This window comes from Arachis ipaensis, chromosome B06 (assembly GCF_000816755.2).
Source record: "Arachis ipaensis cultivar K30076 chromosome B06, Araip1.1, whole genome shotgun sequence".
Taxonomy (NCBI): domain Eukaryota; kingdom Viridiplantae; phylum Streptophyta; class Magnoliopsida; order Fabales; family Fabaceae; genus Arachis; species Arachis ipaensis.
Genome location: NC_029790.2, coordinates 10,856,409 through 10,875,919, shown reverse-complemented (window position 1 = coordinate 10,875,919; position 19,511 = coordinate 10,856,409). Strand labels below are relative to the sequence as shown.

The following is a 19,511-nucleotide window of genomic DNA, read 5'->3' as shown; positions in this document are numbered from 1 at the left end:
ATATATTTAATTTAAATCGAAAACTTCTAAAATAAAATTTAGAAATATTTTTAAAATTTTAAGAACAAAAACTTATATTTTATATCGTATGTATGAGATAGAATTCGAACCAAATTATTATTATTTTGTCTCAGAGTTAGTGAGTTGCTAACTTGCTATATGTATAAAATGAGATTTAAACTCATATACTTGTTTAAGAATTGATTACTCGACTAATCTAAATTAATTTTTTATTATTATTATTTTGTCCCACAGCATCTTTTAGTTTGGTAAGGTCAAAAACTCATTTGTCATAAATCTAAACTCTACCGAAAGATTTGTTATTAACCAACGAGTTATTGTATGTATAAAGTAAGGTTCAAATCTTTAATATAGACTGATAACTGATAAGTCTAAATTGGTTTTTTTTTTTTAATATATAAATCCATTGGAGTTTCACTTTCCCGTTAGAGAAAAATTACGCAGAATAGGCCCAAATAAGGGGCGATCCGTGAAACCGAGGATTAAGTCCACAACTCGCATGCCAAAAAAGAATAAAATACACTGTCCAAATTATCCGGGCTTAAAACGCATTTTTGGTTTAGTTGGAGAAAATAAAACTCTTAAGGCCCAGGCCTTAAGCCCTTATGCTACCAAAAAGAAAAAGCTCTTAAGGCCCTATCCTATCTGTATTAGGTGTCCAAAATCCAACCGTTGATCATATTCTCTGATGACTTTTGGATGGTGTTTAGTTTAAGGAAAAGAAGGCAACGTGAAGATTGATCACGCTATCTTAAAAGTCAAAGTGTGATGTGATGACCGATGATGACAGTTCTTTTTTCTTTTTTTTATAGAAATCTCATGTCGAGTGCCGTGTCTACATGTCTAATATTTTTGCACACATACTCGTTCGATATTCTTAGACAAACATATTTTTAGGATTTTTTATTTTTATAAATTAAATAAATATAATAATTATCGAAATAAATAATTTAAAAAATATTTATCGAAATAAATATTTCTTTGTATAAACGAAATAATTTTACATGTATCTCGTTTATACTATACACATATCTCATTTACGATACATGTATTTTTTAAAAAAAATTTAAAATAATAAAAAATATTAATAATATTAATAATCCAAATTTTTAGCATGTAATTAGTACATACAAAAATTAGTAGAAGAGATTAAAATAGATATGTTTGATCAATTAGTACTCAAAAAGAGTACATAAAAAAATTTAGATTAAATTATGATCTAATTGGATTGATTTAAATTTGAAAAATAAAAAATACGTATGTGTTCAAAAAAATTCCATGATGAGAATAAATACGGTAATTGTGTCCACTTCTAAAATTTGAAAGATGAGAAGCGTGAAGTTGATGCACAATAAATAAAACATAAAAAGATGATGTTAGGAGAGGTTGAGAGATAGTCGAAAAAGAATTGAAATAGTTATCTCCCACGTGAATAGTGGAAGATAACGTGAGAGATAACTGTTTCAATTCTCTTCCCACTATCCCATCAGCCTCTCCTAACAATTGCCAAACGGTTATCTCATCTTGTATTTTATTTATCGTGCATCAACTTTACGCTTCCCATCTTTCCATTATAATCTCTTCTACCAACTTTTTCATTAATATTTTTTATTATTTTCAAATTTTATTTTTAAAAAATACATGTATCTCGTTTACACGGTAAACGAGATAAGAGAGGAATATTTATTTTGGTAAATATTTTTTAAATTATTTATTTCAATAATTATTATATTTATTTAATTTATAAAAATAAAAAATCCCAAATTTTTATTATCCAATTGTATTTAAAAAAAAAATAGAGATGATACGACCATTATAACTTAATTACACATTATACGTTATAATTCGGTTATACGTTATAATTTGGCCACAAATGATATGCGACCGTTATTAATAATCAAGAATAAATCATAACGCTCTAATATGCTATAACTGCCCATTAAGGCTTGGTTTGGTAAAACTTTTTGAAAAGGTGATTGTGCTTTTTAAAAGCTCAAACTCCTCATTTTGTGTTTGGTAAATAAAAAAGATCATGTGCTTGTACTTGCAGCTTTTAAAAGATCGGGATACTTTTGGAAGCACCTAAGATAGAGCTTTTCAAAGTTGGCTTGTTCTTTTCAAAATTTAAAAGTCTAATATAACCTTATATGTTAACTAATTTTTAAATTTAATGCTTGCATTTATGTCTATTATAGTATTTTAAAATTTTAAAAGCTATTTTACCAAATACAATTGTTGTTGCTTGTGATTATTAAAAGCAATTTTTAATTTGATTTACCAAACATAAATGCTACAACTTTTAAAAAATAAAAGTTTTACCAAACTAAGCCTAAGTAACAAGCTCAGAAAACATAATAGTTGATACCTCATTTGAAATATAAAAGGGAGGTAAGAAGTTGTTTTAGATATAGCAATACAGAGATTATTATACACTCATTAATTTGAGCGTCGGAGCACCTTTTGCAAGTATCCACCCCAATATTCTCTTACTGTCGAAGAATAACTCAGCCTGACAGAGAGCTTGCTATTATTTGCCGAAAGATGAGCTATACCTCGGAAGTCCATCCACACCAGAACAATTGGCACTCACTGTAGGCCTAGAAAAACAAAACCCTTTCTTCTTTAGGTCCCAAAACTTCTTGATCTGCACATGGCTAATCAACCTCCTCCCACACCATCCGAGTTTCTTCGGATGGTAACAGAGTTGCAACAGGCTAATCAGCGCACGACGGATGAAAATCAAAGAATGACGAACCAAATAGCCGAGTTAACCAATACTCGGATTGTTATTAATGGTGATCACAATGAACAAACAAATGAAGAGGAAGAAAATTCTTATCCAACGCATGTTTCTGAAACTCAACAACTAGAAAGAGATCAACCAACCAATGAAGACGATGAATTGGACAACACCGTTAGACCATTCCCAGCAGATGTCATGAATTTTCAATTGCCTAAGAGCTTTGCATTACCAATGACTTTGATTCTCTATGATGACATGGGTGATCTAAAAAAATACGTCGAAAAATTTCGGTCCATGATGATAATAAACGGTGCTTCTGATCCTATCTTATGTCGTTGTTTCCTACTTTTTTAGATGACTCAGCATTTGATTGATTTTTCTCTTTGCCTGCAGATTCTATTTCACGTTTTCAGGGGCTCGCCAAGTTATTTGAAGATCAGTTCGTTACATCTTCCAAATATTTACACGACTCTGATTATTTCAACACTATCAAGTAAGGACAACATGAAAGTCTAAGAGATTATGTTACTCACTTCACTAAGGTCGCAATGTGCATCCCAAACCTTCATCCAGAGCTACACCTACATGCTATTAAGAGTGGACTTCGCCCAGGAAAGTTCCAAGAGGCCATCATAACGGTCAAACCCAGAACCTTGGTCGAGTTTCGTGAGAAAGCCAAAAGCTAAATGGAGATTGAGGAGCTACGCCAAGCTCAGAGGTCAGAAAAGAGCCAAACCAATAAAAATGACGACAAAGCTCGAGATAACAAGAAACATTTCCAGTTAACACCCCATTATGATTCTTATTCCCAATTTAACACCAAAAGGGAGAAAATTATCAAAGAAATACTAAATGCAAAACTAATCAAACCTCGTCGGAAGGCTAAAAATTATCCTGAAGAATGTAGACAAGTGAAAATATTGTGCTTTTCATAAAAAAAACACGGACATACTACCGATGAGTGTGTCGTAGCCAAAGACTTGCTAGAGTGATTAGCTCGGTAAGGACATTTGGACAAATACATCGGTGGCCACATTCAAAAGCGTACAATACATTCAGCCGATCAACCTTCTATGAGACAATCTTCTCGTGAGGACAAAGCAACTCATGCTCAACCCAATCAACTTCAAGGTGTCATTAATTGTATAACTGGGGGCTTTGCTGGTGGCAGAACTACAAGCTCAGCTCGTAAATGCACCTACCGAGCTATGCTCGCCCTTGAAGGCGCCATTAACAATCCTCAGTCTCTTCCCAACTTCCCAGAAATGATGTTCCAACCGTCCAAACTTCATTCAAATGAGATCAACTTAGATGACCTAGTCATTATCTCTATTCAACTAGGGGATCTAATAGTCCACAAAGTGTTATTGGATCCCGAGAGCAGCGCCGATGTGCTTTTCTACTTAACATTCCAAAAAATAAAATTGAGCGATAACATACTACAACTATTCACTGGAGATTTATGGGTTTTCAGGTGAATGAGTCCCTGTCTTGGGATCTGTGTGGTTACAGACTACACTTGGTGAGAATCCTCTAACCAAAACTCTAGATACTTAATACCTTGTAGTTGATTATTTCAGTCCTTATAACTTAATCTTTGGCCGGCCTTTTTTGAATAAGTTCGGTGCTATAATATCCACAATTCATCCCTGTATTAAGTTTCATGTGTAGGACAACCTCATTGCAATCATTCACAGTGATTACTATGAAGCTCAGCATTGTTATAATATCAGTCTAAAAATGCCTACTTCCAACCGAGCTATAGGTGCACAAATAAACGCTGCCCACAACTCGCTCGAGCTTCCATCATTAGCCGAGTTAGACCCACGAGTTGAGCTTCAAGACCGACCCATCCCAATCGAGGAATTACAAAAAATTTCTTAAACTAACGATCCAAACAAGTTCACTTTTGTAGGATTGGCTTTATAAGAAGACAAGAAAGATAAGCTCAGCCAATTTCTTCAACAAAATGCTGACCTATTCGCCTGGACCCCCGCCGACATGCCCAGTATTGACCTCTCTATAATATCTCACAAAATGGCATTAAACTCATCAGTCAGACCTATAGCACAGAAAAAATGCAACCTCGACATGGAGAAAAGACAAGCATCCTTGGAGGAAACTAAAAAGCTTATTGATGCATTCTTCATCCGAGAAATCAGGTTTACAACATGGTTAGCTAATGTTGTCATGGTAAAAAAATAATGGTAAATGGCGTATATGTGTTGATTTCACTGATTTAAACAAAGCATGCCCTAAAGATGCATATTCATTACCCACCATTGATGCTTTAGTTGATAATTCCTCTGGTTTTGGCACTTTAAGTTTTATGGATCCATATTCTGGTTATAACCAGATCTTGATGCATCCTTCAGATCAAGATAAAACTACCTTTATAAATGAATATGGTAATTTTTTATATAAAGTCATGCCTTTTGACTTTAAGAATGTAGGGGCTATTTATCAGCAACTTATGGATAAGATGTTTGCCAAGCAAATTGGTCAGAACATGGAAGTCTACGTCGACAATATGGTAGCAAAACCAAGATCAACAAGTCTCACGTGGACAACCTTATGGAGATTTTCGCCCAAATCAGAAAATAAATATGTGACTAAACCCCGAAAAATGTGTCTTTAGTGTCCAAGGAGGTAAATTTCTCAGCTTTTTGCTTACAAGCCGAGGTATAGAGGCAAATCTTGACAAATGTCGAATTGTACTGGAAATACAGAGTCCTCAAACAATAAAGGAGGTCCAACGATTGACAGGGAGACTTGTTGCCTTATCAAGGTTTTTACCTTATTTAGCTTCTAAATCATTTTTCTTTTTTCAATCGCTAAAAAAGAAAAACAATTTTACTTGGGATAATGAATGTGAAATTTCTTTTTCAAACCTCAAAATTATTCTTTTAAAATCTCTGATTTTGCAAAGGCCTGGATGTGGGGAGAAACTTTATCTTTATTTATCCGTCACTGACTGGGCTATTAGTTTTGTTCTTGTTATATAAAGGAATAAAGTGCCAAAGCTTATTTACTTTGTTAGCAAATCACTATAACATGTCGAGCTTCGTTATCCAAAGATAGAAAAGCTCGTTCTGACACTCGTATTTTCAGCTAGGTGTCTCTGACCTTATTTCCAAACTCATATTATTAAAGTTTGGACTGAGCAGCTATTACGACAAGTGCTGACCAAACCAAAATTATCGGACAACTAATAAAATGGTCTATCGAATTAGCTGAGTTTGATATTCAGTACCAAAGCTGAGGATACATCAAATCACAATACCTAGCAGATTTTGTTGCTGAATTCACTTCTCCTAATTCTGAGGATCATTCCCTTGAGTGGATCCTTTATGTAGATGGTGCTTCTAATCCACAAGGATATGGAGCTGGAATCCTCCTTGAAGATGGTAATGGGATTGTTTTGGAGCATTCGCTACACTTTTCCTTTACGGCCAGTAACAATCAAGCCGAGTACGAGGCACTCATTGCCAGCTTAAAGTTGGCAACAAAACTAAATAATTTTGAATTAAAGGTATATTGTGATTCTCTCTTAGTAGTGCAATAGGTAAACCAATTATTTCAAGTCAATGATCCTCTTTTAGCAAAATATTTGGAAATCGTCAAATCCCTCATCTCTTGTTTTTCCAAGTTCGAAATACATCATATTTCGAGGGAGCAAAATTACAGAGCTGACATTTTATCTAAATTAGCAAGTTCACAATCACACACTTTGACCTTTTTATAGTCTACTTTAGCTAAACCAAACAGAAATATAATTGATATTTTAAGCATCATCCAGCATCATGACTAGCAATGACCTTATGTCCAGTATCTTAAAATTGGGAATATTCCATCTGGAATTGATGATTTGAAAAAATTCAGAAGACAAGCTTCCTTCTTTACCCTATTAAATGGTAACCTATATAGACGAGGTTTTACTCGTCTACTATTGAAATGTTTGAATAGGTTGGAGGCAGATCTCACTTTAGTCGAAGCTCATGAAGGTATTTGCGGTACACATGCGGGAGCTCAGAGTTTATCCTCCAAAATTTTTCGTGCTGGTTTCTTTTGACCAAGCTTACAGAAAGATTGTTATCAAAAGATGAAAACTTGCACACAACTGCCAAAAATATGCTCCAATTATACATGTGACGGCTGATCTCTTACATAACTCTGAAGTAAGTTGGCCTTTTTATCAATAGGAAATTGATATCCTTGGTCCATTTCCTATTGCACTAGGTAAGATCAAATTTTTAGTAGTAGCTATTGACTATTTCTTTAAATAGATTAAGGCACAATTACTAGCCAAAATCACATCTCAACAAATGATTTCATTCATTTGGAAACATATTATATGCAGATTTGGAATACCACAACATGTTATCACTAACAATGGTCGCTAATTTGTCGATTATAATTTTACATCATTTTTACAAAAGTTAAAGATCCACCAACATTTTTTCTTCAGTTGAACATTCACATACTAATGGATTAGTTGAAGCAGCAAATAAAGTCGTCTTATACGCTTTGAGAAAGAAACTGGATAATGCTAAAAGGCTTTAGACTGAGTTAATCCTAGAAATTCTTTGGGAATACAACACCATTATATATTCTACCACCAAGAAAACCCCCTTCTGCTTAGTCTATGGGTCCGACGCTATGATTTCTTTGGAGATCTCTCAATCATCGTTGTGAACACAAGTAACCGACCAACATGAAGCTCGGCGGCTAGATCTGGATTCCGTAGACGAAATCCGAGATATAGTCACTCTTCATCATCGAGCAATGCAGCACAATATAGCTTGGCGATACAATCAAAAGGTCCATCCTCGCTCATTTCAAGTCGGCGACCTGGTACTCAGAAAAACCAAACAAGCTAGACGACCACCATCTCATAGGAAATTTGCAACCAAATGGGAAGACCCATTCTAAGTTGTTGAAGTCTTAGGCAATAGAGCGTACAAAATTCAATCTTTAGATGGTATAATTTTACCTAATACTTGAAATATTTTCTCTTTAAAATAATATTACAGTTAAAAGACAGGGACATGCTTGTACTCTTTTTCCTACTCATAAGATTTTATCCAAAAATAAGGGTTTACTTGGAGAGGTTTTAACGAGGCATGCCTACCTGCATCTTTGTAACCAAAGGTCTAATAACATTCTGTTACCGTTCTATGAAATCCGACTTCTTTATTCAATTTAGATTAGTGTTATTTCTTAATATACTATAATCTGTAGGATAAAGAACGAAACTAATTCTTAAACAGAAATCAATGCATTAATCAAGAGTAGAAGAAAAAATAGTATTAATCTATTAAAGTAAACAGAGCTCCTAACCTTAACAATGGAGGTTTAGTGGCTCATGGTGCAGAGAAAATCTTAAAGTGTAAAAGTGTGTAAAACCGAAAAGTGCGAAAGTGGAAGAGAGAGAAGAAAGGTTTCTAATCCCTCCTTTTTATATCAAATCCTAAATTATTCAAACTCAAATTAAACAAAACCTAATCATATCTTTTCTATTTATTTATTTAAATTTAAACTAAATAAAATCTTCCGTGTGATTCTAATGGGGATGTGGTCCCACTCCTTGCAGCGCTGCCGGCGCTAAACGCTGGTGATATGGTGTTTAGCGCCACATATCCAGAGAGGTTACGCGTGAGTTCACCGGCGTTTAGTGCCGGAGCAAGAATTTCAAGACTTTTCTCTCGGGCATTGTGGTGTTAAACGCCACATCACCGGCATTTAGCATCGGAACAAGAAATTCACGCATAACCTCTCTGGATAGGTGGCACTAAACGCCACATCACTGGCGTTTAGTGCCGACAGCGTTTCAAGGAATGGGGACCATATTCCCATTGGAATCACACGGAAGATTTTGTTTGTTTTAAATTTAAATAAATAAATAGAAAAGATATAATTAGATTTTGTATAATTTGATTTTGAATAATTTAGGATTTGGTATAAAAGGGAAGATTAGAAGCCCCGCGGGCTCACGCTTGTCTTCTTTTCTCTTTTTCACTTTCGCACTTTTTAGTTTTCAGACACTTTTCACATTTTAGGATTTTTTCTGTACCATGAGCCACTAAACCTCCATTGTTAAGGTTAGGAAATCTGTTTATTTTGATGAATTAATAACTATTTGTTCTTCTACTTTTGATTAATGCATTGATTTATATTCAAGAATTGGTTTTGTTCTTCATCCTAAGGATTAGTGTATATTAGAAAATAACCGTAATCTAAATTGAATCCCTTTGAATCTTGACAAAGTTACATCATTGGAATTAAATCTTGAAATCCCTTTCTCATAATTCTTCAATTATTTGGATCTGATGTGATATGTAATACATAATCGGATTATTTCTGGGTTCTTAAGAATTGTGTGGCTTATAAATAAGAATTTAAACTTAACTTTTTTTACATAATTAATTGATTAAGGAATTGATGGTTGATTAGGTTAAAAGAGATTGGATTATCAAGGAATTGGAATTCAATCACCTAGGGTTTGCTATGAATTGAATCTTTGCATGATCAAAGTAGATGATAATGATTGTTAATCCGAAAATCTAAACATCTCTGAAGCCTTAACTCCCTTCTCACACTGTTTTTTCACACATTTACTAGTTGCATTTGTCAATTCACTGTTTTTTATGCTATTTAATACTCGAAACTCTCAATTCACTTGTCTAACTAGAATAATTAGTCAACCATTGCTTGCTTAGTCCATTAATTCTCGTGGGATCGATATTCACTCACCGAGAGTTATTACTTGATACGACCCGGTGCACTTGCCGGTAGTTTGTGGTGTTAAATCCGCATCAAATTTTTGGAAGATTTTGTGGTTTCTTGTTCGCTCTTGTGTCTTTCAGTTTGTTTTCCTTTGGTTTCTACTGAGGGTGACACCATAGAAGGTGAAGTGCCTATTTTTTGAATAATCTAAAAGGAAGTAAATTCAATTTTGAATTTAATAAAATAAAAATTATATGCCAGTGTATAACCCTAGAGATTAGGCTCTTCTATTATTTGATCTCCATGAGTTAAAAATTTAACGAAAGAAGATGTTCCTAATAGTAAAGTGAGAATAGGAAGAGGAACATACCACGAAAACGAAGAGGCGAAGTGAGTTTTAAAGTTTGAAATCCTTCGCAATAATAAAAATGAAGTTAGAAGTTGGAAAGGAAGATTCTCTGAAGATAAACGTCTTAGAGAAAATTTTGAATTTTTAAAAAAAGGTGTTTCTCATTAAGTTTAAAATGTTTAGAAATTGAAGTATAATTAATTAACGATGTGAGTGATGTTCGTAATTAATGGAATTGTGCTAACTAAGACAGGTACTAAGCATGTGGACGGACTTTCTTTTCCTTTTTATTTTGGTGTTTGAATAAAATTTATTTAGGATTAATTATTTTCATCTTCTTAAAATTTTTGATAATAATAATAATAATTATAGGGGCAATTTTTTGGACGAAAACTTTCGACTGGCTGGATCAATAGGGACGTCGAGTCGAGAAATAGAAACCGATACAAAAGGTTTCGATTCGCCTAGACTTGTCGAAAGATGAGGACAACAACTTGAATATCGAGATTGATAGTGAGATGTGTAAAGGGCAGTTACTTAGATCTGTGTTTGGCGGGAACAATTATTTTTAAACTCTTCGAGAGGTGACACTTGTCAAAATGGGATTGGTCAACTTGTTCTATAAAATAAGGAGGTTGAGAAGCATTAAAGGGTTGGAATTCGTTTTTAGAAAACACTCTCGCACAGTCACATCCCAGCGAATTCTTTTTCTATAGGATTTCTTCCATGTCTTACTTTTCATTTAAATTCTTTGTAATTTCTTTTCTACAATTTACTTTTCCTTTACAAATTTTCTTATTCTTTTCTCTTTAAATTTCTGTATTATCTTTTGAATTTAAAGTCCGTCGATTGCGTTAGAAATATTTTACTATTTTTTTAAATTTGAAGTCATTTACTTGTCTCTGTATTTTCGAATTCAAGTAATTTAATTCTAATTTACTTTTCAATTTTTTTATTTATCTAAATGGAATTTTTTATACAATTTTTGAAACTAGTATTCATAGAAGATGAATATGTTTCACTTCTAAACCATAAATATCAAATCAACTCAAATTTATTAAAAATCTGTATAACATATATTTAATTTAAAACGTTAAATTAGAAATATTATTTAACTAAAAAACATTAAAAGTAATTTTTTATATATTTAATACATTAATTAAAATAATAAAATTTTGAAAAAAAAATAATATTATCGTGTGAGGTAAATTTTCTTATAGAATGCTTGAGTGGGGGAGAGCACGTGGTTGCTAGAAGGCCTGTGTTGATCGTGTTGATCTATGAGCCCATACTTGTTGGGATGATGATGACGAGAGCCAATCCAATTTCCAATTGATTCCACAATCCACAGAACAGCAGAAAAGTAATTTTTTATATATTTAATACATTAATTAAAATAATAAAATTTTGAAAAAAAAATAATATTATCGTGTGAGGTAAATTTTCTTATAGAATGCTTGAGTGGGGGAGAGCACGTGGTTGCTAGAAGGCCATCGATAAGTGTGTTGATCTATGAGCCCATACTTGTTGGGATGATGATGACGAGAGCCAATCCAATTTCCAATTGATTCCACAATCCACAGCACTAGCAGAACAGCAGAGAGATATTTTAGCACTGGGAGAAAAATATCGAGTCCCTTGGAATTAGGATTGAAGACGGAAGTAATCAAATAAGTCTAATTACTAATTTTGTAGTGTGTGCTGCTTTCGTCCTTTCATGGCCCTTTTTTCCGAACGACTTCAACCTGTCACAATCCCTTCTTTTCTCTTACGCAATCCCACCTTGTTTTTTTCTTTCTATTATTAAATTATATTAGTTTATCCATTTATTTATTCGCAAGTGGACCACGCTCTATAAAAATCTCCAACGGCGCTATTGTTTCATACCACAATAACAACAAACAAGGCTAGGGTGGGGAAGGGAAACACAAAATTGATCAAAATAATGGGTTCTACCCTTGCGATTTTATTCTTAACTTTCTGCACTTGCTATCTACAGGCATGTATCTTAATCTTTTTCACCTCCGTTTATTCTCTATTACTATTAATATTAGGGTTTGACTTGTGAATTGGTGCTTTGTCTTATGTTCCACAGATCGCTGGGGCTGAACCACAACGCCTTTCTACTCTCAAGCTTAACTCCCGCATTCTCCAGGTCATTCATTTTCCTTATATATCTCCTTGCTTCTCAACATGAATATTTCCCATTTTAGTATTAGTCACGTGAGCAATACTTTTCTTTAATTAATTAATTAATTATTAGTTCGTTAATTGTGATTGGCACGATTACCGTTACTTTCACTAGGCAAAACTGCGGGATGTAGTGTTTGGTCTGAGAAATTATTTGCTTTATTAGTGGAAGATTATCCTAACTATTGATTCATTGATGTAGTGCTTTTTAAGAATGTATTCTTTTTACTTCATTTATTACTACTAATTTATGAAGATATTCAGGAAGATTTTTAAGATGCTATAGATCTTATTTTATTACTTTACTCGTGCTAGTCACTGCTGCTTAGACTTGAATTATTTGATTCATTGATGAATAGTTGGAATTTCTGTTCGTTCTCTCATAGCTTTACTTGTTCAATCGTGCAGGAGTCTATTGCTAAACAGATCAACGAAAATCCAGAGGCAGGATGGGAGGCTGCTATAAATCCTCGTTTCTCCAATTATACAGTTAGAAATTCAACTTGTCCTACCTTGTTGTTGTTGTTGTTGTTGTTGTTGTTTACCTTTTAGTTAATATGATTATGCTATATTGTGCTTGATCTACAGGTTGGAGAATTTAAGCGCCTGCTTGGTGTTAAACCAACTCCTAAGAAGGAACTGATAGGTGCACCCATTGTGACTCATCCAAAATCATTGAAATTGCCAAAGGAGTTTGATGCAAGGACTCAATGGTCTCAATGTAGTACCATTGGAAGAATTCTAGGTCATTTGCTTGCTCCTTCTCCATTGTTAAGTTTAATTTATTAATCAAATAGTTTGTTTGAAAGGAGGTGCTGAATCTTATTTTTTTTCCCCCCTCATATTCATAATAACATGGATTGGTGAATCAATTTCTGCATTGAAGATCAGGTAATTTTTCCTTTTCTTTTCTACATTTTAACCCTAAACAATATCAAGGTTCAAGAGGTACTTAGATAATCCTTGTGCTGATTGTTCAGGGTCATTGTGGTTCTTGTTGGGCATTTGGTGCTGTAGAGTCATTATCAGATCGGTTTTGCATTCATTTTGATGTGGTAAGTAATCTTACTGAGCAACATATTGTTGTGTGTGAATATCAATAAATACATATCTTATTGAGGATATTTAAAGAGGAATTTATGCTCTATATGTTTAATTGCAGAATATCTCTCTCTCTGTGAACGATCTTCTCGCATGCTGTGGCTTTTTGTGTGGATCTGGTTGTGATGGAGGGTATCCCCTAAATGCATGGCGATACCTAGTCAGCCATGGTGTTGTCACTGAAGAGGTAATGAATCATCAGTTTTGCCTAGGCAGAATCCACTGGGTGCAAAATAATTAAACATGGCTATTTCTTGGAGATCATAGATTTGTAGTTCTAGGCTTTCTACCTATGTAATCTTCCTATCAATTGACATTAACGTGTAGCCAAATATCTATCTTTTCCCTACCTTTTTCCTTTTTTGTCTCCCCTCTTTCTTATTCTCAGCATTTTACATGTGCAGTGTGACCCATACTTTGATCAAATTGGCTGTTCCCATCCTGGTTGTGAGCCCGCATACAGTACCCCTAAGTGTGTAAAAAAGTGTGTGAGCGGGAATCTGCTTTGGAAGAAATCAAAGCACTATAGTGTCAATGCATATAAGATCAAGTCTAATCCCCATGATATCATGGCAGAAATTTATAAGAATGGGCCAGTTGAAGTTGCATTCACTGTTTACGAGGTAAATCAAAGCTCTTATCCATGCTTAATTGCTTATGTAATTGAATTTTTGCAACTTTCTGTGGTCAAATTTTGAAAGGGAGGAAGAAGAGAGGGGGCGGGGGGAGGAGAGAATACTTATAAGGAGACAATGATTAATTGACAAAGGTTGAGTTTCAATATCATTTTATAACCTGACACATTATAATTTATAACATAAGTACAAGCAGATAGGTATTTGAGAGGAATGAGAATTGTCTACTAGATTTTCATCGTTTAGCAGAAGAATTAGAGAACTGGAAGATCAAGGAGTTTACTTGACCTTTTGTGGCTATTCATTCTGCCTTGCTACAAACCTGCTATGTTTGTTGTTGTAATACAAGGAACTATTATTTTTAAAGTATAAACTTGAGATATTCATATCATGCAATCAGTGTTATTAGTCCGAGTAATCTCAGAGTCATGCTTTGGATTTACAAAATTCACCAAGTTATAAGATCTTTTAAACCCCAACAATTAAGTCCACTTAAAGTAGGAATCCTATATCAACATGTTTGATTGTCAAAATTGAAAGGGAAGGATCAAATTTGTGCTAAAATTCAATATTTTGACTACATTAAAAAGCTGAATCAACAATAAAATCATAACTGAATGTAATGTGTAAGAAAGGGCATTATGTTACCAATGGTACTTCACAAAGCCAGTCTTCAAATTTATATGCCTGAAATGTAAATTCAAATACTAGCAAACTGCAAATTGAAGATGGGATTATTGTGGATTGTTCTGAATGAACCTTTAAACAGGATAATTGAAGAGAGATAGGTATGTGGATCGAGATTAATGGAACAGTGGATAATGGGAATAGATAACCTGTAGGTATAAGGAATTTATAGTGTTTTGTTATTGTTGTGATCCGATAACCTAATTGTTTTCATTTTCATAAAAAACTATTGAGTTCTGCCCATAATTGCCATGTTAGCATAAAGGACGGGACATATATCCGTCATACCGGCAGCACATGAATGCATAGATATATACTTCCCTGCTGTTTAATATCTGAGAAGATCCTCCGTTTTCTAGTAAACTTTCAAATTAACAAATCCTTCTATATTGGAACAATTATCTTGTCTTCTGCAGTAGTTCTAGACCTCAGTTATCATGTTTACTCTTTTATAGTACCTTTCTTTCTTGTGTATTGAATAGTCAGCCAGCATATTATCTGTTTAGTTTGCATGTTTAAAAACAAGGATATTAACCCATTTGACCTCTTTACAGGATTTTGCTCTCTACAAATCAGGAGTTTACAAACACATCACAGGTGTGGAACTCGGTGGTCATGCTGTGAAGCTGATAGGATGGGGAACATCTGATGATGGAGAGGACTATTGGGTATGTTGACTTGTTCCTGATGATTTAATATCATCTCTCCCTAACACGCAGACTTGCATGCCATTAGAATTTTATACTGACTGTTCTTTTTACTGTTTCAGCTTCTCGCAAATCAGTGGAATAGAAGTTGGGGAGATGTATGCCACTTTGCATTGTTCATCTCTGAGTTTCTGTTGTTACTAAAGATCTGCTTTAGACTAATGGTGAATTCCATCTCATTTGCAGGATGGTTACTTTAAGATCAGAAGGGGGACAAATGAATGTGGAATTGAAGAAGACGTTACAGCTGGTATGCCTTCCACCAAAAATCTCGTACTCGAAGTCACTGACACGGGTGCCGATGCTGTTGATGGTGCTTCATTCTGAATATAAGTGTATAATATTACCGATTAGATGATGATGGTTTTGCAAAAATCCGCATCAAATGTTATACCAATGTACCACAATCTTATGGAGACGGATCTAGATTGTGATGCTGAAAGACTGTAAGCTGTTGTGGGTAGTGATGCACGAAATAAGAAAAACTGTTGTAGTTACCAATTAGCTCCTGTTGTAAGCTACATCCACTTGTTGGTTTAATTGCAATGTTGCTGATTATTCCGAATTGCAGCAAAGGGTTCATTTTCAATTTTTCATACTGTGCATTGAAGTATTATGTATCTCTCTTTAGTGTCTCTCTTGAGTCTTGAGCGTAAAACTCAATGCATGTTCATAACATCATTAGACGGACAAATCCTCATGTTCGCCTTGACTATAGACTTTCTTACTCCTGAAGAAATTTCTTCATAGATTGTTATCACACCGCCACCACGCTGTAGAGTTGGGTGGCATAGCATAGAGATTAATGAAAGATAGTGTTACTCTTTGTTGAATAAGGCGATGCTGTTTACAATATATTGACAAAGCTTATTGAAGACTGACGGCGATAGAACAATGCCGGTATCAGGATAACATGTGCAAATGTGTCAGTATCTCGTTATTTTTCAAGAGAATAATACGATTGGCCACTAATGAATCGCAGAAAACTAAAACTCCAGCTGAGGAATCATGCATCTTGTCTTTCTGGATTTTGTGGTGTTTGAGTAAGCTATATTGTTGTTATTACCAAATTTTATTGGTAAGCATACAAATCGATTATTTCAACGTGAAGAGTCATTTTCTCTCCTAATAACCACAAGCTACCTACGTAGGTAGATTGCCATGAATTGTGGTAGCATAAAAAAAAATCCAATAATATAACAATCCTTTGCAAGAAATGAAATGAGAGTGACATGACACCAGTTTTTGTCTGTTGTTTCCTTTTTATCTCTTGCCAAAACGTTGCTCTCTCAACCCGAAGATTGAAAGTGATTGAACCGTGCTCCTTCTTGATTATGGAAACGTGGAAGAAAGAATCCACATTCATGTGTCACCTATAATTTTATCTCAGAGAGCAATAATATGTGTGTTGTCATCACAAATAATTAATTCCAAACGTGATTAAAAATCCAGATGTCACTTTTCTAATTTTGATATGGGGTAGGAGTTGTGTATAGCAGGGTTATTGGAGTGCAGGCAGATTGATCGAGCTGTGATGGCTGCGTTGAAGAAATCGAACGGTCTGATTGGAGGAATAATAATTAGACGGTTCAATTACACAAATCGATAAATACACAAATCAGACCGTCTAATTTGTGTACTGGATGCCATGCGTCTTCCATGCAGGGCGCCCCAGCCCCAGCTTGTTGACCCACATTGCTTGTATCTCTTTGAAACACACTTCCCCACCCATCTTTTTCACTCTCACTTTTGCCACACTCTCCATAACACCTCTAACCCCCACCTTTTTCTTTTATTATCAAATATTTTGATTTAATAAAAATAATAATGATAATATTAGAGATTAGTAGAAATATTGTAATAATATAATTTACAATTTTTTTTGTTCTTTTTAAAATAATTAAGTTTGTTATATATTTTTTAATTTAATTTTGATATAATGTTAGATGAAAGATTTTATTCATCTGTTTAATTATGTATTGTAATTAAAATATTGAGTAAAGTATCATTTTTGTCCCAACGTTTGGAGTAAGTCCCAAAGTTGTCCCTAACGTTTTAATCGTCCTATTTAAGTCCCTAACGTTTCAAAATTGACTCAATGTTATCCTGCCGTTAGGGATCCGTTAACAGAATTGACGGCAGGACAAAATTNTATTATTTTTTTCTTTTCTGCAAGTTTATATACTAGTCATTTTACAAACATTTCATTATAACTAAAAATTTTTAAGAGTTAAAAAAAAATTAATTTATTTAAAATGAAAGTTGTTCTTGTATGAATACCTGGAGGGAGAGCTCAGTCTCTGGGAGTCGACGCCGAGTTATTATCTTCGGTGTCGACCTTTAAGCCTTGTGATAATCCGAGCTTTACTCCAAGAGGGTGTCCAATCGCGTATAGCTTTGAGCAAGAAACAGGGGGGAGTGTACCTGCAAAGGCACTCCGAAGCTTAAGTTAGTATTGAGAATTCAATGTGTCTTTAGGATAGAAGATCATACCTTTTTATAGGTGATAGTGTATAAATCGGTTATGTTCCTGCTTTATTGCCTGTATTAAAGGGCAATAATAAGGGTTTGGACGTTTCACTTTTGTGAAGCAGTCCGTTAAGCTGATTTGTAACGTTACTTTTTAATAAATGACATTGATTGCTGATTAGTAACTGTAACGCCGATTAATAACGTAAATTGCCGAGTAATGACTGCAATGCCGAACTATAACGCCAATTTTCTGGGTAATAATGTGAATAATGCCGAGTTATGAATGATAAAGCCGATTTATGATATTGGATTTGTAATGGCCAGACCACAGCCCCCAAGCTTAGCCTGGGAATGTATTAAATGAAGCAGGTTGAGCTTTAAATGGATCATAAGTCGGCTTACTGAGTGATCTTATAGATCGGCGACTGGATTGGCCTTGTTGCCCCCAGTTCAAGATGCTTCATTTGAAAAAATTAAATACGTGTCAGTAAGAGAGAGAAAAAGTCTTGAATGTTAATTAATGAACGTGCGTGTTCCCTATGCGCATGATGGCTTTTGATCTGAATGATTTGATTGTTTGGTGGAATTGAGAAACGTTTTGTGGTGGGAAGTAAATTGGTTTTGGAATCCAAGAGGTTTTGTGTGTTTGTTCAGAGTGTGTGTGTTTATCAGTTGCATTTAGAGGAAAAAATGAGCAAGAGAGGTACGCAAATTCTTTTTTTATCTCTGTAACTTCTTGTCTTCTTCTTCTGGATTTTACTCTTCTTTTTGTTTTTGTTCAAATGGGTTTTGAGAAAGAGAAAAAGGACAAAATTGATTGGTCATATAATTGGGTTAGTGAGGATGTGAGAAAATATGTATCTCTGTTTTTGGATGAAGGTGCTGTAGGGAAGATAGATAAGGGTAATGTTGGGAGGGTTGGTTCTGGCGTTAACTTGGAGTTTCTTCCATGTGTTGATGGTGATTGTATATTCCACAGAGAGGATGATTTTCCATACTTTTATATGTATAGCTATGTGTTGGAGGAACTGAGGGTGAAACTTTCATTTAGTGAGTTTCAATGTCAGGTTTTGACGCAATTGAACTGTGCACCATCTCAATTGCATCCTAATAGGTGGGCTTTTCTTCGTGCTTTTGAGATTTTGATGGAGTTTCTGGAGGAGGTACCTACAGTGGAGTTGTTTTTCTCTCTGTTTCAAGCGAAAGGTGTTTGGAAAGGGGTGTGGATGAATTTGAACAGTTCACCAGGGTTTGCTGTATTCAAACTTTACAAATCCTCTTTTAAGAATTTCAAGGAGATGTATTTGAAAGTAAGAAGTGTTGAGGTTGACTTTCCGTTTTATATGGACGAGCACTTTGGGGAGAGATTTCCGATTTGGTGGTGTTCGGAGCCTCAGAATATTTTGGGGCCAGAGGTTATAAGTGCAAGGGATGAATGTATCATTGAGTATTTAGTTGAGGCTATTGATCGGAGGGAGTTAATTTCGGTGTTTGACTTGCTCCAATGGGATGAGAATAGGGAAATAGTGATAGAGTATCTAGGTAAGTTGTGTGATTTGTTGTAGGTTGAGTGGGATTGTATAGTTGTTCTAATTTTTTGTTTTGTTTTTTGGTAGGTGGAAAATATCCTGGTGTATCTGCTGCGAGTTTGAGAGCTCGGGTGAAGAATAAAGGTCTTGAAAAATAGGGATCTTCATCAAAAGCGGGGAAGGTCGGCGCTGGAGAAGTTGATCAGTCAAAGCCAAAGCGAACAAAAGTAATTTTGAAAAGGAAAAAGTCAGACGTAGTGGATCTGTCCGAAGATTATGAAGAGGAGGTGGAGGTTCCAGCCGAGGAATTGCAGAAGTTCTATGATAACCAGAAGAAATTGCATGAGGTTG

The 19,511-nt window shown here is 34.6% G+C and overlaps 1 protein-coding gene across 1 annotated transcript; it reads left to right on the top strand.

Moving 5' to 3' along the window:
- LOC107646004 (cathepsin B-like protease 2) lies at positions 11,663-15,755 on the top strand. The gene is made up of 11 exons (XM_016350174.2): positions 11,663-11,838; positions 11,935-11,994; positions 12,438-12,518; positions 12,618-12,774; positions 12,916-12,920; positions 13,010-13,084; positions 13,192-13,317; positions 13,535-13,753; positions 15,007-15,120; positions 15,222-15,257; positions 15,346-15,755. Exons 1-11 carry the CDS (start codon positions 11,785-11,787, stop codon positions 15,484-15,486), a joined length of 1,068 nt encoding a protein of 355 aa, XP_016205660.1. The 5' UTR covers positions 11,663-11,784; the 3' UTR covers positions 15,487-15,755.